The sequence below is a fragment of the Sipha flava genome, unplaced genomic scaffold (assembly GCF_003268045.1).
Source record: "Sipha flava isolate LNK unplaced genomic scaffold, YSA_version1 126_pilon_pilon, whole genome shotgun sequence".
In the NCBI taxonomy this organism is placed as follows: domain Eukaryota; kingdom Metazoa; phylum Arthropoda; class Insecta; order Hemiptera; family Aphididae; genus Sipha; species Sipha flava.
Genome location: NW_020271752.1, coordinates 619,554 through 645,431, shown reverse-complemented (window position 1 = coordinate 645,431; position 25,878 = coordinate 619,554). Strand labels below are relative to the sequence as shown.

Genomic DNA, 25,878 nt, shown 5'->3' with positions numbered 1-25,878 from the left:
TTAACTTTTGAAAAACTCTGTTTATTACAGGTTTTTATGTACATCAGAATTTTATTCGTTGGGTTTAAAAATATAATGTCGATACCATGTATATAAAAATCGAAAAATAACTACATTAGGTGAAACAAAGTAGTGATAATATTGTATTATAGAAACATAATTGAACACCATAATTTATGAATAATACGACAGTAGTTTATATTTTTTCAAGAAATCTGGATTTTCTGTGAAATTGGAACATCATCATCTGTCGCAAGTATAACTGAATATTTTCCAGGCTAAGTTCAAATAATATTACTAGCTGAAAGATCCAATCTCACCCAGGAAAATTGTTATTATTTTAAAGAAGAACATTAACCATTTAGTTGAAAAAGATAAATTGTTAGAAATAATGTTTTCATGCAATCTCTTTCTTCTTTTCAATATGCCGATTGGTTTAGAATGTTGGTGATAATCATTGATATACTAGTTATGTTAGTGACACTGGAATAATTTTACAGAACTTTTGCGAAACCATATTCTAAGATTGGCTAGCCTCGATGTTCTTCTTCCAAGTAATCTTTTGTCATTAAATTTTTATTTTTAGATACGTTGAAGATTAATATATCTGCACTTGTTCCGTATAATATCCTAAGCAGTGGAGTTTCTTGCCTTTAATTAATTATTTTTTCATTCTCGTTCCTCGCAATACCTTAATTTTGATATTTTTGCCAGCCCATCATATTTTCAAAATTCTTCAGTACAACTGTACTTTAAATTTTTTTCTAACTTATTCAAAATTGTTTTGATTAGTGTTCACGTTTCCGCGCTATACAAAAAAGTTGAGAACACGTAACATCTCAGAAGTCGTATTTTTATGTGTAAAAATAAGTTATAGCTCTTGAATGTTGCACTAATTGAATTAAATACGCTTCTGACTTATCCAATGTCACATTGCATTTCTTCCAAATCATCCAATTGTTCGTTAATGACTGTGCGATGATATTTTGTATTGATGCACCCTTTCTATTCTGGTTTGATTAGTACTTATATGATTTCCGATAATTTTTTCCTCGCGTATGATCATAAATTTAATTTTGTTTGTATTCATATCGATTCCAAATCTACTACAGGTTTCTTTTATTCTATCCATAAATATAATACAATAACTTACATAGTAATATATTCTCCAACTGATATTTATCTGTTCTATAAGAGAGACTTTTGTCATATTATACCCTTTTGCTCGAGATACGCACAAGGAATATTAAGCTATAACTGTTTCACGTGAAATAAAAAATATGATTACAAATGTAACGATATATTACTATATTAAAATAAGGCAATCAAGAATCGGTTTAGTCGAATAGTTTAAACGCACTTTCAGCATAAGAGACTATTTATTGCAGCTTGTTCGTAAATGTGTACACGTTTTCATATATAATATTACAGAGCATTTAGTATACTATTATGTATTACATAGTATCATAACGTTTAACATTAAAAATATTATAATTGCAGTTAAAACTCGCATTTTTATACTAGAGATTTATCGTACAGTTTCATATGTTATATTGTATTATATGTATACATAGAAGATGCATTTTTAAGCATAAATGTTTTTTTTGCAAATATTAAGATGGTGAAAATTTAGACGTGTACTTTTGAAATAATTTGAATTTAAATTGTGTATAAAATGTATAAGATAGTTAGAATATTGATTATTTTACTGTTTCACTGTACATTCAAGATTAAATAAATATGATAATATTATGCATAACTTTGTGCGTTAGTGCATCAAAAATATACATTAATACAGGTAAAAATGGATAAAACTAATTTTGATAAATACCAGTTATATGTAAGTTTTTTTTTTTTTTTTTGTATTCTCTTTTCTTACAAAAAATTCAAAATCGATATTTCAATTATTTTATACTTAACATATACAATTTGAAATTTAAATAATTCCGAAAATACTGGTCTAAATATTGACTATATGACTTAAATATTTCATAAAAGTTAACTAAATAATAAGTTTTGAAAAATAAAAAAAAAAATGGTGAAAAACTAGTATATATTGCCAAAATATTCTTTTTAGAGGTGTAACATACATATGAATGTTGTAAAATATAAAGTATAGTCTTATGGTAACCATAAATCAGAATATGAGAAATGTATTATTGAGCATAAAAACGGCAAGCTTAAAAATTTACCTTGTACATACCGTGTACTCATTATAAAAAAAAAAGTATTAATTTTATTATACTATTTTACTTGTTTTATTCCGGCCCACTATATCTATCTTTTTTCACATGATTATGTACGTGTGTACACATTAACGTTTACGGGTTACAAAAAATAGCCTAATATTCGTGCGTGCACTATAATATGTTGTTAAATACTTAATAATAATAACCATTATCCTATACAATAATAATGTGTACTGTTATTACAATATTTATACCTGCCGCGCTTTTTATTTGTGCATGTTAATTACTAAGCACACGCGATAGTTTTCGACTATTGTGACGGCGACGGCAACGGTAGTGGTATCGGAAAAAGTTCCATTTATGTTATACAAACATTAGTATTGAGTAATATTTGTGTGCATGGGTCTAATAGTAATCTCTATTAAAACATTTATAATGTATAAAAGTATAATTTTTAAATATTATTTATTTGGAAAAATCCCGACACAAATAAAACATTGTCTGTATGCAAAGAAATATTTCTCGGTGGCTGTATACGTGTTTATGGGAATGGGATCGATAGATACATTTAAGCATTTATTATTTTATCTAATTTTTTTTTACTCACGAGATTATTTGTATTTATTTATATGATTAATAGAGAAATTTTCTCAGATTTTCATGTAATATTCGTTAAGAAAGAATCATATTCAATAGATACCTGGAATAACTAAAAATATATTGGTATATAAAAAAACAATTTTATTTGTATTTATCTAAACTGTTTAGAAGTTTAAGAAAAAATGACTCATTTTTAGTGGCTTTAAAATGTTGAATAAAAATACTTTAAATTTAATACATTACCTTAATCAAGTTTTATTCTTTTACTAAAATTATATTTTAAATAATTTCAAATATCATTATATTTAATATTTGTATATTATCGTTTAAAATTTAAATTTCCGCAAATAAAGTATTTTTATAAAAATTATAAATAGTTTCCCTGCATTTTTTTTTTAATTTTTTAAAAAACACCCTATTCGAATAACGTACGCTTGTTTAAAACAACATAAATAGGAAAATGTAGCTCTGCCAGAAGATTTTTTCAAGTAAATTAATTTAACGCGTTAGTTCAGAGGTGATAACAATTAGCAGACGTTCATTATTTAGAATTCGTATTCTAATAAACGTTTAGTTTAATAGTTGTCTGATCATTTATGATACGTTTCAAAGAACATAGTTAAATCAGTTAGTAATAACTATAGTAATACTATAAACCATTATATAACTAATCTAATTTAAATGTTCAAATATTGGTTTTAGTTATTAGGTTTATCGCACAATAAGTTTTCGTCGAAAGCTTAACACTGTATGAATTATTAATCGAATGAGAGTTTGTGATGAATGGTTAAAAAAAAGTAAGAAAAATATGTTACCCGACCGAATTCTCACGTACCGCAGTGTACTGCATCGGTTTAATAATATACCCACGGAGTTTCCTCGTCGGTTCGCGCGTAAACCAATATTCAACAAAATTATCAAATTCGATGTATGTGGATATGCGTGTACGTATGTGCGTATGTAATTCGTAGCAAATGAATCGTTCGATCAAATATATAATATACTAGTTATATAATATTTAATATTTTGTTCGGTGCACGGTAAATTCGCCACCGTACGTGCGTTTAAAATTATTAAAATTCGAACAGAAAAAGCATAATTTAACGTGCAGTTCATTGAAACCGAATAAAATAGCGATATAACATACGTATATATGCGTTTACGAGAGAATAAAAACAATTGTGCGCGTATAATTAATTTCGAGATATCTGCTGCTGCGGTATTTGTGACGTTAAAACCGTGACGCACTGTGTGCCAGGCGTGTCTACCTATACGTATGTGATTAAAAGCAGTTAAAGTGTGCGCAAGAAAATCAATTCACAGTTTATTAAAAACGAACGGCATAACATTTACAGTTTTCTATAAAGTTGATTTTTTGAAGCGAGTATAAAGTTGCATTATCGTCAAGAGGCGTGTACCACTCGGTGTCTTCGACGTATCGTGATGATATAAATGTGTAAAATAATACAGTGGCTACGCTGTATTTTTGTGTAAATTACTTAAAGAAACATTGGTTTTTAAAAGATAAAATATCGTCACCACTCATGATAATAATTACTAACCAGTTCTGTCGTAATAAAAACTTTAAACGGTCATAAGGAATAATATTAATAATGTTAAACTTTGATTTAGTATGCTGGTTTTTTATTAGAAATTAATGACTTTGCACAGTGTTATCAATTCGACAACAAGTATGACGTCTTGCGTGACGTTTCGGATTTTCTTCCAACAATGTTGCTTGAAAACCATTGAAAAAATCCTTGTCTCGCAAACATTGTTATCCGGACGCAATTTCCCATTGGCAAAATAGGTTCAAAAATGTTTTCCACGCACATTCACTACCGCCGTGTAAGTGTGCATAATGCGTACGATGTTTTAGTATCCGACCTTCCGCAACACTCGCGCGTTAAACAATCCCTTTTCTACCCGGTACATATTATTTTACATTAAACGTTACGTCCATTTAACCGCTCGACCGTTGTGCCAGTGCGGTTAATGCGTCTGTGTATACGCACTCGCAATCAAACACCACACGTGAATAATGTATAAACACGAGTGCATGTTAGTCATGTGGCGTACGAGGGAAAAAAAATAATATGCGTCACGACATTTTCTCGAGTGTTTTACACTGATACACGTGGGGCGATGGCAGGATAGATAATACTTTGTATTGCACCCGCCCAAATGCAGACGCGCGTGATAGAACGTACGTTTAATTTTCATTTTGAATATTGAATTTAAAATCAAAAACAGACATGATTTCAAACTGGAAAATGATTTTAAACGATATTACTTGCAGCGTGATTATTAGTGTTTCGTACGGTATAACATATACATCGGCTGTTTTTTTGTTGTTATCGTCGTATCACTCATGTAGATATCCGTTATGTACACGTAGGTGTATTTACACGCACAGTTTCGCGAAACGATCTTATACTGCGAACAGTCGATAACAGTTTTATAGTTTTATCGGACTTTTTTTCTCCACACGTTTCTAGATCGGAGTAAATTTCTTGAAAGACACGCCAAAAAATATAAAGTGAACCGTTTCCATGTGAAATTAAAGAACCAAGTCGGGTGGTGATGGTGGTGGTATAGTATATATATATATAAATTTATACCTACGCGTAAAAGTTTTTCTTCTCCAGATTATTCAAATGCACATACACACTTACCGTTTATAATCGTACACGTGAATACATACGAGAATATATGTGCTCGTGCTCGTGCGTATATACATTCGTTTTAAGTATATCAAAAAGTTTGAAAAGTATTTCACCGTGTGATACTGCTGTTACTGCTGTACTCAGTCTGTTTTCGCGACACGGACGCATTTATAGAGGGAAAAGAAGAAGGAGAATGAAAAAAAAACAGGGATATAAATAAACTAAAAAAAACCCGGTTACTAGGAGTGGGGGCAAAAAGAACATTGCGTGCGTGTCGGTAAAGGATATATAAAGGAATATCGACTGGGTAACGGGTCTATATATATGTATAAATAGAATACCGCCGACGAAGCCTATTTGGTATACTTTTCTTATCTGAAATCTTATTCGGGTGCGGAATGTCATTTTCTATATATATATATATATATATATATAATAATAATAATAATAATATAATCTTAAGACTGGTCAATCAGAGTGGAGCCGAGAGCGTGATTGTGCGCAAGGCCAACGCGATGACGTAGGGGTGAGTCATTTATTTTAAACCGTTTATGTCGCGCGTGGGAGAAGAAAATGTGATTTATACGCATGCGGTGTGTTTCGAGTGAAATCGCGTGATAGAAAAGCGAGTAGCAGCCATGTGTGTGTGTGTGTTGAATGTGATGGAAATTCTCGAACAAAAGTCATCGCCTCATCGAAATGTATGTGTATAACGAAAGTTAAAATCGTTGCCTTTATTTTTTTTCTATTTTCATTTTTCCTACTTTCTTTTTTTTAATCAGCTTATAATTCCATACGAATTTCCCTGCACGCTATGCGCCCTTCACTATATCCTTTTCACAGCCAGTATTTCGTTCACCTTTACGAGCGCCCCAAAGTATTACGTTATTATTATTACTTGTATTATTTTTTTCGCCGTAGCGACGGGACAACGAACTAATTCCTAAACGCAACGTTCCTAAATCCTCTTGTAACTATGTGTAAATATATCTATGTATATATGTATTATTCACATACGTATACGTATGCGAACACGCTTTTATCTTGCCCACACCATTCTCTTCCACAGTGTTCACCATTTGGTTCCACTTATGTAACTACTCTTCCCGAAAATACATACTAAGGAAGCTCCAAAGGCCCACCACGAAATGTTTTTATACCTGCCTAAAGATTGAATTCCTATACAATGAATATATAAACATAACACTGTTTATTTAATATGGTAATTAAAAATAAAATATTTTAATATTTTAATATTTATATGTTTATAATTTTAATATTTAATAATAAAATGTTTTTTTTTTTTATCTAAAAAGTATAAAAATTGTATAAATAAATTTATGACTATAAAGGGTTCTTCTGTGGGAAAATGATTTAGTTATTCAGATCTTTCCCAATCAAAATGTTGTCTACACACCTATGATCATCGTTTCAACCACTGAGAAAGCATACGAGAATATTGTAATGTATAAAATAATACGACTTCTGCCTATCCCCTTTCCGTGTTCACCGGTCTATACTGCAATGTTACAAATGTCATTGATTGCAACAACAATGTGTACAACACTCATGTATTCAAGGCGCATTCAGTTAAAAAACGTGTACCCGCCCTCGTATACGGCTAATATTTTTTACATCGATGTGTATATACCGTACTATATTATTTAGCTGTTAACGTTCGCTAAATAATGTGAATGTTGACATTCTGAACCGGTAAATGTTATCCCGATATGGATGGCTTAATTTGATGAATGTTAACGATTCAGATGTCTTTATAATAACGATTAAGTCGAACGTTAATATGCGTACATAGAATATCTTAGCAGATGTTGGTTTTAACAATGAAGATACAAGATTAACTAGACGAATTATCGGATTATGCCATAGATATACTATTTAAGATTAAAGCAATATTATTTATATTATTTCAATGAAAAAAGCTAAATCATAAAAAAGGATGTCGTCGTATGTTTTTCAAAGTGATATTTAATTATACTGTATTAATTAAATTAAGATATATCCCAACCGATAAATGGTATTTTAATTTTGTATATTTGGATATATACTTATGTACATAGTTTTGTGTGTTACGTTTCCGTGATTTGTACGGAGTGGCGTAGGAAGACTCTCTAGTGTCCTTGGCAAACTTTTTAACGAATTAAAATTGAATGTTATATTTTTTTTAGCCTTTTATTTTACTATTTTTTTAAGTCTACAATTTATATTTATAAGTTATTATAGTGCTCATTTTAAACTTAGAAAATTTTTGCTTTTCTCGCTTTATGACTGGTAAATTCACCTATAATTCCTTCATATAAATTTTTTATTTAAATGCCCTTGTGCTATTTTCATAATTTCATCACATACACATAGTGTGTAGAAATAGACAACATCTACGTATTTCAAAAAGTATAATGGAAACATTTTGACTGTAAGATAAAAATACAACTTTTGCACAATGTTGCGCCCTCTTTCAATGTGGGCCTCTGGTGTAGGCACAGCTCACTATACCCTTGCTACGCTACTGTTTGTACATTTAAAATACATAAAAATAAAAACATTCACCAATAGCACTGCAGACTACGCACATTAAAATGGTCTTGAGGAGAGCCAATGTAGCGTCTATATATCATTACATCAACATTAACGAGTAATGTAACAAGTATGCATCATTTATTTATCCGAAATCCATCAATAGGTCCCAGATTTCAAAGCAAAGTGCATATTTTTTTGGTTAATCATACACAATGCTCTCTACGAACATAGTTCGTTTCATATAACGAGGGTTTCAAAACTACAGATTTTATTTTATGCATATTTCGACGTTTTTTCATTTTTAGAGCATTTTTAGTATTATTGGGTCATTTTGTTGGTTTTTAATGCATATTTGTTCGATTTACTAAACAAATTTAGCCTTTACAAAATAAAATCAAAAGAAATTATTTTCTTAATATTTAAGTAGGTTTATCGGGTTTTTACACATTGTCAATCTTTCATCAATCGTCAATTGTTTCATTTATTTCATAAATTGTCAATCTATTTTTCGATTCAGTTTTTATCTTATCTTAATTTATTATTGACTATGGAACGTCACCAGTATTCAATCAAATAACAAATAATGAGCTAGTTCGTATTACCTCGCAGATGTTGCTCGTATTCTGTATGTTTGTGATTTTAATGTACTAAATAGTGTGTTAAATAATGCCCAAAATAATAAAAAAATCATGTCATTTTTTCATTTTTAAGGTAATTTTTGTAGTAAAATGCATTTTTTAAGGACATTGTTGGCTATTTTTTAGAGCATATTTGTATGGTTTTAAGTGCATTTAAATCCGGGCCCTAATCATCAACAATATCTGTGCACGTTTTCACATATATTTGTATGTATATGCGAATATCGGTTTATTTTAACCTTTTTTAAACACTGTAAATTTTTTTTCGATAGTACGTAAGTATGGTGTTTTGCGTACGTTTTATATAAATTTCTATAATTTTTTATTTATTTTTTATTTCATTTTCGAAGCGCACGCGCCCAAGAGAGAGCAGAATCAATGCCTCGTCAAGTGTTGCAGTCAGGCGCGTTTCTATTTACGTCATCGTCAATTATTGAATGGTTATTGTTCACCGATATACACATACATTATATAGAAGACGGAATAGTAAATCGCGTTGGTTTATTATTATTTTTTTTTTTGAATTTTCCTCTCAAAGTTTGTTCGACTATGATTCTACGAAGAGCTCCAAATTGTACTGCGGTACAATAAAAATTATAGCTTCTATTACGGTGATTATTTTTGTTGGTTTCTTACTGCCGTTTATTAATCAGTCGTGCGGTGATAAAATATTATACACGCCTTACAGAATCAGCTCCACCTACTATATTACTGCTGCTGCTGCTGCTATAGAAATCGCATTAAAAATTGTTTTATACCTACGATGACGACATTATATCGTACTGTAATGAAATATAGAGTTAATTAGGATTAGCAATGTCGCGTGTAATGAAAATAGTGACGCGACCTCGTAAATCATTCTACCGGATAAAATCGATATAACTGTGTGTGTGTGTGTGTGTTCATTATATTCGAACATATATACGTGTTAAAGTCCTAGAGTACCTATATATATATGATCTTTAAAGAATCGTTTCATGTTTGATGTGCTCGACATTTGTTTTACCTCGTGTATCTTAGGTCAACAACCAGTGGCGTAGCCAAGATTTTTAAATGGGGGGGGGGCTAACCACTTTTTTGGATAAGTAAGGTAAGAGAGGATATGAGAATTCACCCTTAACCCCTCCCCCACCATTTACCACCAAGTTTCTAAACGTAATTCAAACATTTTAGTATAGTTTTAAAAATATTTATTAATATATAATTTATATTAATAATAATAATTTTGGTTTCAGTGTTCAGTCACTTGCTCTACTCTGACAGCTGCATCCTCTTAGGTGAATTTCTGGCAAATTCAGTTATTATTTCACTTTCATCGAATTACTCTTTTTTATTTATATTAGCCATAGCTAACCCATTCAGTCTGTTTTCCGACATGGTGCTTCTTAAAAAAAATTTTAAGCGATTAAGTGCTGAAAACGTTCTTTCCGGAGTGAAAGAGGTAACTGGTAACGTGGTGAATAATTGTAAAAGTATTTTAATGTTAGGTTGAAAATTGGTGCGATGAGAGAGTGAATCAAGAGCAGAATTCGGTTTTGGAATAGTATTTTGACTCCATTGTTGCCTCCATATGAACAGGTCAGCTCTGATTGTAGATGATGTATCATCATGGAGATATTGGACATATATTTTAGTAGGTTTTATAATATTTTTATCGTCATTCATATTTAAATTGGCCGGAATAAGTCCTTCAAGTGGCATAACATCAATAAGCCTTTGATTAAAACGAGCATCCATTGATTTTATTAAATAGTCAAGATACATTATACATATAAACACGGCCCATGGGGGGAGGGCTATAGCCCCCTTAGCCCCCCCCCTTGGCTACGCCACTGTCAACAACGGTATTATACCGTATCTTAATTACTCCGTGGTGTATATTGTTATATTTAATAGAACTAACACACGGTTTTTGTTTGTAGAAATATTGGAATTCGATACGCCCGCCGAACAAACCACGGACGAGTACACGGACTATTTCATCACGTGTAAAGTGAAGGGGAACGCCAACCCCACATTTATGTGGACGCACAACGATCAGACTTTTAAAGAAAAAACTATTAGTAAGTTTAACCTATACATTCATCTTTTGATGATATATAATAAAACTTCTACCTTTATACTGGCATTGTAATATCTCAATGGTGGAAATGTTTTCATATTATACAATGTATCTATTGGAATGATGCACCAAAGGATTACTTATGCATTTCAATCATCCGATACTGAATATTTATTCATACCACACTGTCTTAAATTACACAAAAATTATATTTGCTAATAGAGGATTATAATTATTCTACACTAAAACGTGTCTCATACATATTAGTGTGACATAATATATAATCATACATATTTAATTAGCGTTAGTTATGCAGGATAACGTAGTACTATTATAACATAAACGTATAACTTATTCGATACATGTATATATATATATGTAGGTACAGATATATTTGATTTGGTTTAAACTTGATTGTTAAAGTTGAAAAATATATTTTATACAAAAAGTGATGTGCTCAAAGAAATTAATCATATATTTAATTATATCTACTTGACACTAATAAAGAAAAAAATGTCAAATTGAATGTATAAACTGTATCCGTGTACGTATTATGTATTCTTATAACACTAAAATAAATTTATTATATTTGAGTTGTTAAATAGATATAAATCAAATTTAGAAGGAATTGTTTTAATTACTTTTAGAGTACCTAGTGACAAAGTTCAAGCAATTATAGGGGAAAAAATAATATTTTTTTTCGAGAAATTCGATTAAATAAATTATATTGAATTTGTTTTTTACATTAACTCAACTGGTAATTACCTACCTGGGATTACTACCTGGAAATAAATTACAATGCATATTTAAGTGCACGTTTGATTATTCTACAATATTATACGATTACTGGGTAATAATTAAATTAATAACTATTATTCATCCTATATTTTATTATCACATCATTGAATAACGAAATATGTTCCTATACAAACTTTAACTTTGTTATGTATATTATAAGCGAAAGCAATTTACTGTCAAACGTTAGAAATACTATATAATTTTTTATTATCAATGTTCGCAGGTGGAAAGTATTCGGTCCAAGAGGGTGGTTTGTTGGTACGAAATGTGACGTACTTGGATGCAGGTAAATACACGTGCAGAGCATTCGAGACCACTAGCAAGTCGAGTGTTTCCGGTAGCACAGAGATCAATTTGAAAGTCCGACGTGAGTATATATTTTAATGTGTTTATTCTAACGTTATAACTAGGTACATGAATGTCTGAGGGATGTATGTATGTAAAAGAGAGATAGATAGAGATTAGGTGAGAGAGAAAGTGAGAGAGGGGGGGAAAGAGAAAACTAGGGATTGTTAATAAAACAATAGTTTTAGAAAATAATCGTTGAATACTGTAGTCGACGTTTTGTTAGATTGTGCGAAATATTTTATTTCGATCTGAATCCGACAGCAAATTTAATAATAACGATTATAGGTGCATGTCATTTGTCATATTATTTGTATGTTATTTTACTATAAAAACATTATACATGTAATGTTATGTATTATGTGTATATCGATATAGCGCAATGTATAAACACTATAACCATATTTATAGTATTATGTACAACGAAATGTACAAGAATTACATCAACAAAATTAAGTGTATTTTTTTTTCGCGGTCAGTTTTCTTTTATTTTCGTACTGCAATGGCAGATAATAAAATATTAATATTAGTCATACCGTGAAAATATATGCGAATAGATAAGCATGTACCACATAATGATCCATCAGTGTACGAAATAATATAGTATGAATATACTACCTTAAACGCATGAACCCGAAATACGCCATCGTAAACAGAAACACAGTATTATTAATTCTCGAACAATATAATACAATTTTATTTTATTTTTATTTTTATGTATTATATTTAAGGCTCGGATTTTCATACAAAAAATATTGTTGAATATTTCAATGAACGTTTGCCTATCAATGGGCCTTAGCGATGACAATTAGTGCTTTTAACTTTTACAAGAGTAAAACACGGTATAAAATGATGATAAAAAAGAAAAGAAAATGTATGCATCAAAATGCCATTACGATGTTTTTCATTAATTCATATAAATTTTATTATGTATAAAATATGCATATTTTGTGCAATTATATAGAAATATGTAATTTACGGAAATTTTTGCTCAAATATGCAAAATATGTAAGAATACAAATGAACCGTAAGAATCTGCACATTACGAAACATCGTCATTTGTTTATTTTTTTATTTATTTTTATTTCATCATAAACGATGATATTAACATATACATATTGATAATGACCGTAAGGCAAACAGTTCAGATAATAAAATACAAAATAACAAAAAACATAATACAAAATAGTACAAAATAAGAAAAAGTATTATTCTAAGTATATTGTTAAATAATAACATTTGCATAAAACATGGACCTTAGTTATGTACAACCTATATTATTTGATACAATAAGAACATTGACTATAAGTGACAATTTAGAAGTAAAAAAAAAGTGTATTTTTTCTTTATGAAAGAAGCCCCAGCGAAAACATTTATTAATTAATTTATAATTATTAACGCAATTATATTACCTATGGATGCATGAACCCAAAATACGCTATCGTATTCGTAACTAAGGTACTTCTTGTCAATGTTTTCATCTTTAATTTTTTTTTAACCTGTTTACTTGTCCTTTTGTATTTTTAATTTTTTTTTTTTTTTTTGATTTATCAAGTTCCTGCATTTTGTTCTCAAATAGATACACATCGTGGTATTATAATTGAAAAATAATTTTAAAAACTACCGACGAAATTTCAAGGAAAATACGTTTTTACGTCCTGATTCCTGTGGTATAGGATAAGGTTTAATATTACTGAATCAGCTTTTTTCGTCTACGGAATACACTTTCATCCAAAATCCGAAGCGGACACTATAGCAAACAATTATTTTTACTACTCAGTAAAGTATGGCTGTGGATGAAATTTGCATTTTTTTTTTTTTATTATTTTTAGTCTTAAAAAATGAAACAGTTTGTTCCATATCAAAATGTTTCGTGTTTATTATGACGTCTCTCGCCTGTTTTGAGTAAGACGAAACTACTACCTGACATATGTCGTACGCTTTAAAGGTTACATGTGCCAAATTATAATGACAATCACAAATGTTGGGGTACGTTTGTTCATACAATACATTTTCTAATGGTTTGCTACTGTTCTCCAATCCAATTTATATCAAAATATATTAGCGTTTGTAACGGATAATATATTACGACCGGAATCTTGTGTAACGTACACTAGTGCGCATATCATTTAACTACAATAGTAGTCAAAATACGTAACAATCACCAGTGCCGACAACCCTATCTTATGGAATGGGTTAACAAAGTATGCATTTTTTTTACATTTATATTTGAAATTTCAATTTAATTTAAAATGCTTATCAATAATTTCTTATTAAAAAAAACTGTTTCTCCTATCCAATATCATGGTTGTATTTATAATGTTACTTATGAATTTGGTTTTTACATATTTAATATATACGTAGATTTAGGTATATAATAAATATACCATTAATAACAATTTGTTAAATTATGGAAGTATCATGAAAGAATTAGTAATGTAATGTATATTCGAATAATTGAATTATTCGAATATCAATATTCGATGCTACGATACCTCATTTGTTATATCCGTTTTTCCATGACAAAGTTTTTATACTATTTATTATTTGTAAGTAATCCATATCTACACAACTAAAAATAATGTACGTCAACGATTAATCGACCTAAATACGAAAATAGTTCTTATCTTGCAGGTACCTGTTCGTAGTTGGCTTTATTTTACTCTTTATAGCCGATAACTCGTAATAACCATACTCGTTATAGACGTATATTTTAACATACATTCATATTTGCCGTGCCGAGACCTAACGTTTTGCTTGTTGTAAGCAGTATCTCGTTCTAAGCGATGCTCGCTATAGTGATTTACAGTTTATACTGTACTAGCTGACCCGACAAACGTTGTGTTGTCATATAAATTATTTCTTGAGAATATTTTGCTAGAAAAAATAACTAATTTAATATAAGTGTGTAAGGATGTAGTATATAAGTGGAAGAAGTATGGAGTGCTGTGAACGGTGACGAAATAGAAAAATTAAAAAACATCAAACATTTATTTTTTTAATAATTTATTAAAATTGACCCTTAAAAATTATATATATTGCTAATCATAACAATATTAGTAAAAACCAATATCAATCCCTTAATGCAACAGAGTGTACATTATTTTTTACTATCCCATTTTTCGCCAACATAAACTGGAGCACGCCACGTATAATTATCCGTGTGAAAAACACGATGTGCTCAAATCTAAGCCACAGACAGACATCGTTTGGCCTTGAGACTTATTGATAGTCATTGCAAATCCCAATCTAATTGGAAATTAAAGGCATTTAAATTGTATTGGCACATCTGTAGGTAAAATAGGGATTCGCGGTAATAATATATTTTCACCTCGGAATTTGCCGTTTAAAATGATTGCTTCGATAACATTTTTTATTAATTTTTTAATGACTAATCGCGTGCCGTAGCACAACCGTGGTGTGTTTAAATTATGAACTAAAATAACCGTATGTCCAACCTTCAATTGTAAATTATGCGATGGCTTGCCTGGTAAATCCAATGAGTTTAAAAAATCTGTTAAATAATTTACAGCTTCAGTAGCATCGCAAACTGTATCAGTAGATTTGTATGACACCAAGTCTCCTGGTAAAAAATGTTGTATTTTAAGATTCAATTCGTTGATGCACAGTGGGAGGAATTGCATTTCTAGCTGGCAAAAATAGAAAATTTAGATATGGTGATTAACGATTACGTCCAGAAATATTTGTTGCCACTGATATGACGATGGCAAATATATCACATTATGTAATAATTGTTAATTAATGAACTGATAGGAGTAGGTAAAGTACTGAAAGATTATTGAATTTAGCGTATCATATGGTAATCGCTTGTTATTCACGCAGTTTTCATTTTAGTTTGTCCATTGTCGTTATTTCATAAGTAAAAATCTAATTGTTTTTTGCTAAATCAAAAATAGATTAACCAATAGAAATAATTAAGTTACATTTGTTCTAAGTATTATTTATTAATTAAAATGTCGTAATAAAAATTCATAGATATCATGAATTTAAAGAAATTCAAATTTATTTAATTTTCATTTTGTAGACATTTTTTTTAGAGACTCTTAGAGGTGTGAATTTTTTTTTAGTTTAAGCTTATATATATATATATATATATAAATATATATATATACACTTTGAAATATGACATTTATAAGTTGCCCCAATTTGCTCCTTATTGAAATAAATATATTTTTCTAGATGAAAGAAGCAACGTGAAAAATCGCTGTTTATTTGAAGTTTTGAAAAATAAAGTTTTTGCATCATGTACTTATGAATCACGAAACGCAATGATTACTTACAAAACTCATAGGCTGGGAGAAAAGTGGGAGTTTAGAAGGCAATAAGAAATTTGATTTATGTATTAAAAAAAGTTGAAGAATTTAGTAGTAAGTTAAATAAGAAATAGTAAGACTCAAATCACTTTTTGACTAAATTTTTTTAAAAAAAATGATGTGGTTGGATTTAGAATTTAAAATTCTTTTATTGAAGAAATGTAAAGAATTATATGAACCTTTTACAAGTTCTGATAGGCCACGTTAATCTTTTTTAGAGTCAAGTAATCGTTCTAAGCGCAGACAAATAAAAAACTTGAGAGAAATAACTTCATCATATAAATGAATCTGTGCAGTAAAATTGACATTGTATGTTTAGAAAAACGTGCTGCATTCGATCTTGTTTCCCACGCAACCGAGTATTTTCCTCAACGTGTTATAAAGATTAGAAAATTTTATAAAAATAAAGTGAAAAATAAATATAGTTCTTACACAGATGATAAGGATGTAGCATTTATCATTAATACTCGCATGACTAAAAATTCGTATCACCAAACTAGATTAGGTGCTAAAAACATGAGGCTGATATATATCCTTCGTATGATAGAGTTAAGTTAGCTAAAGATAGATGATAACCTGAAAATATTATTATAAGCGAAATAATTCCACTTTAGAGGCAAGGGAAAGTCAAAGGAAGATGCCCAAGAGGCAAGCAATAAAAACTATAATCGATTCAGAGTACATCATTCTCGAAAATCATAACGTATTTATACAAATACATATCTTTTTAATTTCTTATTAGTGTCATCTGATCTATTAGTTACGAGTTTAAGAACACAACTTAACAAATTAAAAACTAAATTACCTCCAGAAGCCATTAATTTACTTGATATCGAAAGCTCAGAACAGAAAGAAATAGAAACTTGTAACAGTAAAATAAGTAGTAGTTATTCTGAATTTTTTATTTTTATTAAGTTTTTTGTTATCCGATTAAGTATCAGATAAATTAAATATTTGAAAATAATGCATTTTTTTAAATTTCTTACATAAATGTTTATTGTTAAAAAATAAAATTATTTTGTTTGTCATATTATCTAACTTCATAATTTCAATGTTTACTTGCCTCAACTATATTTTCTAAACAGTTATCTATATCGAGATAAGTATTGAAGTAAGTTATTAAAATTAAAGTAAGAAAATGTTTGTGCATATTAAATCAATAAAAAAAATATTTATTTGTGAGTGTCGAACTTTGTTTGATAGGTGCTAATTTTTTGGCCAGCTAGAAATGCAATTCCTCCCACTGTGAGACGTCCACATTTTATGCTACTAAATTTGCTCTTTCTGCCAGTCACTCATGATTTGTATATTGTCTCTGTACATTGTGTAAATCAAAAAAAATTTGAGCCAAATCGGCCCAGCCGTTCTCAATTGATGAAATGTTATACATTTTTGGCTCCATTTATGTATATATATATAGATTAATAATAATTTAATTATGATATTCGAGTATTTTGCACAATTTTTATTTTTGTATTTTAATCGCCCTGTCAAATAGTAAATATCGGTGGCTTCTAATTCACTTCTCGCAGGCCTTTATGCACCATAAGCCATATAATATTATTATTAAACGTTTTATGCTGCACGAAAACTTAAACGAATAATTTTCGTTTCGTATTGTATTGTAACATCGAATACTGATATTCGAATGTTCGAATATTCTAATTATTTACGATATATTTATTCATATTCGAATATTCAAATATTCGAATAATTCCCATTACTAAAAAGGATGTCATCAACGGAAATATGATATTTAATACATAATAAATTTTGTGACAAAAAAAAATCAAACATTGTGAGTAAAGGTAATACCGATGCTAACATGTGTCGATGGTGGGTTGTATATATATATATATATATATATATATATATATATATATATATACACACAAATTTGTCGATTATTTTCTAAAACAAAATTCTAGAATTCTAATAATACTTAATGTATTGATGATTGACGACTATATAAATAGGTCATTCAATGTGGGGGGGGGACATTGTACCCTTAATGACGGCCCTATATATATATCGACCTTAACTATTTGCTGATTTGCTGAAGTACTTGTCGAAACAAAAATATCAAATATTCGCTATTATATACAGTTGAAAATTCCATTTTATACTTACCTTAATATCCAATAGATTTACTGTATGCATATAATATATTGCGTTTAATGTTCGATTCTATTTTGATTGGGTACAGACAAACCAGTGTTCCTGAGCTACATGGAAGGCGATCCTGTAGACTTATACGTTTTTGAATCAGATTCTGTTAATCTAACCTGTCAGAATTCTGCTGAACCAGCGGCCGACATGTCGTGGAGTTTCAACGATAAGCAGTTCACCAACCCATCAGACCACTACATTGTACGTATATATATAAATAATACAATAACAACAAATTAGGAAAGTTTACTCTGTAAGTGTTATTAATTTCTGTGTAACTAAACGCTCGTATTTTACAAACAATTTTTAACAAAAAAATATAATTTTATGCAAGATACATTAAAAATTCGATAAATTGTACATGCTTATGGGTAAAAACGTAAACTAATTGAATATCTTAAATTTCAAGTAAAGTTTTTATATTTTGGGCAATTATTTTCTAATATGGGCTGGTAAGAATCTTTATTAAACATACATATTTTTATATTTTTCAATTCTATTATTAACATTGTTTAATAACAGCAATCGTAACTATATACTGGTAGCCAAAGAATGGACCCACCAGAGGTATTTTTCTACATTTATACGAGTATATATATTTTGAAATCTAAAAAGATTATTTGAAATCTATATGTACGAAAATATCTTTCCTCGCACAATCCTATTGTTCAGTTCTAAGTAAAAGAAAATCTGCCCGGACCACAGTTTCTTAGCTTAGTTAAAGGATAAGAAGGGCGTATTATAGGCAATTTGCTTTCGGTTTATCGACGATTCTACAAACATCTCAACATATTGATCCATTAATAAACAACTATTGGCCTCAATTTTTATAACGTTCTAAATAGTGATGCGGTACCGAGGTTGGGTATTCCATACCGGGAGAGCACATTGTGAAGGTGTAAAATAATATAAAATAATAATCAATTGCACACGCACAGAGCGTAAAACCGCTTAATACTTCGCACGTATCATGGTATATATATATATATATATATGCATAAATCGTAAATCTTCTATCCGTAAAAGTATCACTCTTCCTCTCTCTCCCTGTTTGTGTACATAATTTCACCGCACAAAATACAAACGCAATCGCCATGTAGGGGGCGAAGACACGCACCACAACGTTTAACACGTCTGTATTTCAGTGCATGTGTCATCATAACACATTTTCTCACACGTGCAAACAATATACATATATATAATCACAGATATATGTAATGTATATATATATCTAATATTATAATATTGTGATTATGTTTGCATGCGCTCGTTTCAGGTGACGTTCAACCAACCGGTAAAACTGGGACTGTACACGTGCACGGCAGCTAACAGTCTGGGCAAAATCACCAGACGGTTCAACTTGATCGAGGGCTTCAAACCGAAAACGCCCACTGGTCTGTCGGTGGCGCGTATCGGCGACAACTACATCGAACTGCAAGTTGTGCCCGGCGACGAAGATGACAAGTTGATTGGCTACAGGGTCGAGTACGTGACGAGAGCCGTGGAGCCGGGTGGAAAGACTTTCGAAAGTTTTAACATGATGAACTTCAACACCACCGAAGGTACGTGTACGACAACAACTCTCCGTCCGACCGCGACCGTCGCCGAAATAAAATTATAATATACTGTAGCTATAGACAACACTGCATTGCGTGTGCTAGTGTGTAAATTATACCGGTGCAAGCCAATAGTATTATCGCGGTTAAAGGAGCGAACGCAAACTTTATGGAACTATATTTCATGGCCTCGCGGCCGTCCGCTGTAATTTGTCGACTGGCAAAAATATTTGCTTTGCTATACACTTTCATACGGTACAAAGAATATTACCACCATACCTGGAATCGGGATACTTCGCCGGTTTAGACATTTTTTTTTTTTTTTTTTTTAAAGTCCACCTCACAAATAAAAATAATAAATTTATATAGATATATATAAATGTGCATTTTTATGTTTATTTTCAATATGACATGATACATTCAACAAATTCGTTTAGTTTTGATTTACTATTAGATATATGTACATAACATTTAAACTGTGAACTATAGAATTCCAAAAAACAGTATGTTATAAAAATATTACTAAATCAAAATATGTATGAAATAAATACAAATAAAAATCGAAAACAATTTTAGTTTTCGTAATAATACTAATAACTATTAATATACATGCAGTATATATTTTGATAGATAATTATAAGCAAATATAATTAAAATACACGATATATTTTATTTTTACATTATTTTTATACATAGAAATATTTGTTTGTATAGTATTCTAATATTTGATTTGAGGTTTTCACTAGCGATATCGATATTGGGCTGAAAATTTAATAGATTGATGCACGGCAGCTCGAATAATAAATCGGGCAATCAGATTACACGATCGATAGACGATACAGTTTATCAATGCTCTATCATTTCAAAAACTTTTTAAGGAGTCTCTAGATATTTTTTTGTGACATCTTGCTTTCACATTTCTAATGAAAACGATTTTCATGAACTATAGTTATTAACATCACATATTATCAATTTATAATTAATTTACTGTCCACAACCTTCATTGTTAGTGACGTTTGTAAAGAATAAATGCAAGTTAACATTAACGAGATGCGACACAATGTATACAACACGAGTACAAAGTCACGAGTGACCAAATGAAAAAAATTATTACTAAGATACCAATCGAATTTTATTAAATTAAATCCGTTATAATTTATCGAGATCATTATATTTTTTCATACAACTACATAATACGTTAACAATGATAAATATTGACTCAATTTGTAGATTTCCGAATATATGATATTTTTGGTACAAGGATATGTACAATGGGCTAACTGATATTATGATAATAATAATTATTATCATAATTTGTAATTATTAATCTTGAGTTCTAATTTTGTATTATCGATATTTTATATAATTATATATATATTTTCTAGTCAAGAGATCAGCTTCTACAATGTATTAGATAAGTAAATTTATAAGATTTATATGCATGGTTGATATATTGGTTAGTGTTGACAGTATCAACGCTCCGTTTAATGGTGTACTAGTCCCTTTGTACGACGGGAGGCGTAATATTTTACAGATACTCTTAAAGTATAATTGTTTTGAAGTAAGATAATGTCAGAAAAATATTATTATTAATACATTCGGATATTGGACCATGGTTATTTTTCGTTCTGTAATGTATTGATTTTACCATTGTGTGTGTTTTTTTTTTCTTTTTTTTGCTGTGTATTCGAATAGAAGTAGTGCTCCAATCATCACAAAATAAGTAAAATACATAAAAAATTTGTTTTAATTTGTACTTTTAGGAAAGAAATTTTTGAATTTCTCAATAGTTTTTAGAATAATTTAAAAAACGCAGAACAAATTATGGAAAATTTAAAATTTCAAACAATATTCAATACATTTATTTCTAATAACCGTTTATTATTTTATCATGCATCATTTTATTTTAAGTCTATGTACATGAGTTCTACAATAACCTTACCGGAAGGATTACCCCAATTATCAAAAGTATAAAACATGTATGATTAAAAATGTTATCTCGTTAGTACTTTGAAAAGAGGTAATATTACAAATTTTCCAACAGTTTTCTTAAACATTACAAAGAAACAGACAAAAAGTTGTAGAATACGGCAAAATGTATGGTTTACCGGTTTTTGATTAAATTAAATCTTTACTTTTACCTTAAAAATTAATAATCGTAGAGTTATGTATTTTTCACTGAATTACAATATAAAACTATAATTATACCATTGTTTATTATTCATGGTATATTTTTTTATACTTAGAAATTAGATAAAAGATATTTTAAATTATTTCCTTTACAGCCAATAAAAAAAAAAAATTTGAATAGTCTTGAAAATGATTTATGAGCATAAAAATATTAAATTTTCACAAAATCAAATATTTCAATGAATCTTCATTAAGTATTAACAGTTCATAAGTTAAAGACATTTCGCATTTTCGAGCTATTTTAATGAAATTTGTGCTATTTAAAGGCTTTTAAATTTTTTAATTTTCCCAAATTTCATGTGACTTTTTTTTTTGTTTTTGGTTTGAAAGTTACATTATTTCAAAATCAACCTACCGTATTAAGAAATATTTTGTAAAGTATAATATTTAAATATACATATATATATATATATATATATATATATATATATATATAATACATTTTTATTAAATTAAAACAATATTTTATTTTATTAGCCAGAAAGCTCATTTATTTACATTTTACGAAATAAAATATAATTCCATTAAAAAAAAATATTGTTCCCTGTTTTTCATCTTTGAGAATCTTTTATATCAACCAGTACGTATGCTACAGAGTCAGCCCACATAAGCGATTTTGACCAATTTTCAAACGTAACAATGATTTTAATCTGCCGCACAAGTATAAAACAAATATTACATTTAAATAATTAAAATGTACTAGTTAACAAGATTCCCAATCCAACTAAATATATTAATCGCACTTCGTGTTTCCTTATTATAATAGAATACAAATATTCATTGGACTTCTACCAAAAAATCTTGTAAGATTAAATGTTACAGTAATATATTTGAAAATGATTCAATAATAAAGTAGATGTGAGTGCATGTGATTATACTAAGCAATTTTTGTAATAAGAAAAAATGTTTCACTACAAATCTTGTTTTACTTTTTCTTCTCCTTCATCTTTCTGCGAAACATTTGAGGTCGGTCACCCTTGTCCTAAACCTTCACTCGTTTCGATTTTATATCACTATAAATCTCTTATCAAAAAAAAATTTAAAAATAATAAATTTAAAAAAAAACACAAATATAAAACATTAGAAATCAAATGGCATGGCATACGCATTATTAGATGGCCCACGGAGAAAAGTGGTTTGAAAGAAACAATCTTATCGACAACGGATAACAATAGTAACTGCTATCGGCTCTTCAGTCGTTGGCCCAATGACTTCCCTCCCGATTTAAATATGACAATTACATTCCGTTGGTGGAAATCGGCACATTTCGGTGTTTTGTATAAATAATTACCATCTGACCACCGCATTGTTTCCAGGTCCGTTTGCGCTGGTCAACCTGAAACCCGACACCGAGTACACCACAAAGATATTGGCCAGGAACCGAGCAGGGTACAGCGAGTATACCGAGCCCATTGTGGTCCGGACTTTGCCGGTGATTATCAACAGCGGAGCACCGCCGACACTACTCGACGGGTTCGTAAGAAAGTGCTCGTTCGTGATCGTCGCCGCCGCCACCTTGTTCGCGGCCAGACTGTAAACCCCAAATCAGTTCTATCCATAGATCTATATAATTATAATACGTCATGCAGCTTCTGTATAGGTCCATTCGCGTACACCATCGACGTCGTATATACATATTATATATCATTATATAGATATTTACGATCTGTATAAGAACGCGACCACACGCATTCATAACAATATATTGTATATTTACATGTATGTAATTTATACATATATACATATATATTATATTCATAGATCCCAGGCGTTGTCAGTATTACCGGGGCATTCCCAATTCTGTACGACTCCAGACAATCGCTTATTTTTCTTTTCCTCTCGTATACGTCGTATTATTGTTGCTGCACGACGATAATAATATTATCCTAGTCCTTAACTTGTGTATAACAAACCGTAAACAGTTTTTTTTTTTTTTTTTAATCTGTGCGTGAAACAAATAGCCATCCCTATTACACCATCGTAATCGATACAAATTTAAATAGAGGTAATTCGACATTTTTCAGTCAATGGTTCAAAATATGGTAATAACGCCTGCTCATCAGAAAATATCATTTCCACAACTGTGCTTTCTTCATTACACTGTGTAGTTATTGAATTTATTTACCGCCATATGTTGGTCTTTTGAAATTACTTGATCATCATATTACCTACTCTCCGGCTAATGCGCATGTTTTCAAAATTATGCACATTTCTGATTTTTTAGGCTTTCAATAAACTAAATAAACTAATAGAAAAAAAAAACCGCATTTGCGTACATAATATATATATATTTACAAACAAAAACAATCTAAAGTAGTATTTAAGTACATCAAAGTTTTTGTGTGCATGCGCATGTGATATAGCCAAATCTTGTACAAATGGCTCTCCTAAAAAAGGGTTGAAATCGTGTACGATACGACGTGCATTACGAAAATTAAACCGCTCGCCACGAAGTTTGTATGATAAAATCTCATCCATCGGAGGCACGAAAATGATTACTCACAGGAACGAACATCGTGAAATCAGTTTGTACTTGACAAAAATATTTCACGATACGAGATTTCAATATTAATTTAAAGGTGGGCGCTCCCTATAGGATCATTTTTGTCCGCAGATTGTACTTTACTAACATTTTTTATTTGAACCAAAACACCGCGTAGTACGAAAAATTGAAAAGCCTGTAGATGGTGTTCACGGTGTATATTATTATTTGCGTATTAAAACATAATGGGTGCGTGCTCGAAACCATCGGGTTTTTGTCGCAATGTCCATTTGTCCGGAAAAGTTCTCGTCGTCGGCTCGGCGCGTGGCGGGTACGCATTATAATAATTCAACGAGTCCTTCACCACCACCGCCGCCGCCGCACTGCGCAAAATGATGCGAACACAAATATACATATATATGTGTTTATGTATATGTATGTGATGTAGGTATTACACGTGTTGTTTTGAAACACTTATAATAATAGTCGCGTAATTAATATTATTGTGAAATCAGTGTTATATTTTTTTATATTATTTTTTTATTTTTAATTTTTTGCAAACGACCGCCTCCTGCTATATTACATCCGCTGTTACCAACAATTTTGTTGATGTTAAATTTTATATTATTTTCTTCGCTGTACTTCCGCTACGTTTGAAAATCGAAAGAAAATTATCATCATTATTATGATGATTATAATATTTCCGAGTTTAAGGATTTACTACACCTAATTATTATTATTATTACTATATAAATTATAATATTATACTATTATATCATATTATATTATGTTATTGTAAATATCGAAATATTATAAACCGAATATTATATTTTACATGTACTATAGTTACGATTATACTATTATCTCTACATATATATTTATAAAATACATGTTTAGTGTATTAATAGGATTAAACATAAAATAATATATGTATATTTATGTACACTAATATATTACATAACTATTATTGTACTTTGTGTATTATGAAAAACCTTCTGCCCCACTGCATATAGTGTGCACAGCGTAGAGCAGTGATGTCAAACCTTTTTTTTCCTCGGCCAGCCACTTTGGTGAAAAATTATCGTAGAGCGAGTGACCAAATAGTAGGTTTACAGTACACATGTAGGCACATATTGTATTTGTTTTCAAATATTTTATTCATTACTGAAAATATGACAGATTGAGGTTCATGTTGTAGGTATTAGATATTAATATGATCAGTACAATCTTTTTAGAGCACGAGTTACATCGTCAAATTTAAAATGAAAATAAAATTAATAAAATTTTAAAAATTTTATAGTAAATATATTTATT

General features: G+C 29.8%; 1 protein-coding gene across 1 annotated transcript in view; it reads left to right on the top strand.

Annotated features, from left to right (window-relative positions):
* Positions 1 to 25,224, top strand: part of LOC112694246 (neural cell adhesion molecule 1-like) — a 173,560-nt gene extending 148,336 nt beyond the window's left edge. The window contains exons 4-8 of the mRNA XM_025569649.1: positions 10,551 to 10,691; positions 11,712 to 11,855; positions 18,374 to 18,537; positions 19,613 to 19,898; positions 23,399 to 25,224. Coding sequence (XP_025425434.1) covers positions 10,551 to 10,691; positions 11,712 to 11,855; positions 18,374 to 18,537; positions 19,613 to 19,898; positions 23,399 to 23,619 — 956 coding nt within the window. The 3' untranslated portion in view covers positions 23,620 to 25,224. The remainder of the gene's footprint in view (positions 1 to 10,550; positions 10,692 to 11,711; positions 11,856 to 18,373; positions 18,538 to 19,612; positions 19,899 to 23,398) is intronic.
* The last annotated feature ends 654 nt before the right edge of the window (positions 25,225 to 25,878 follow it).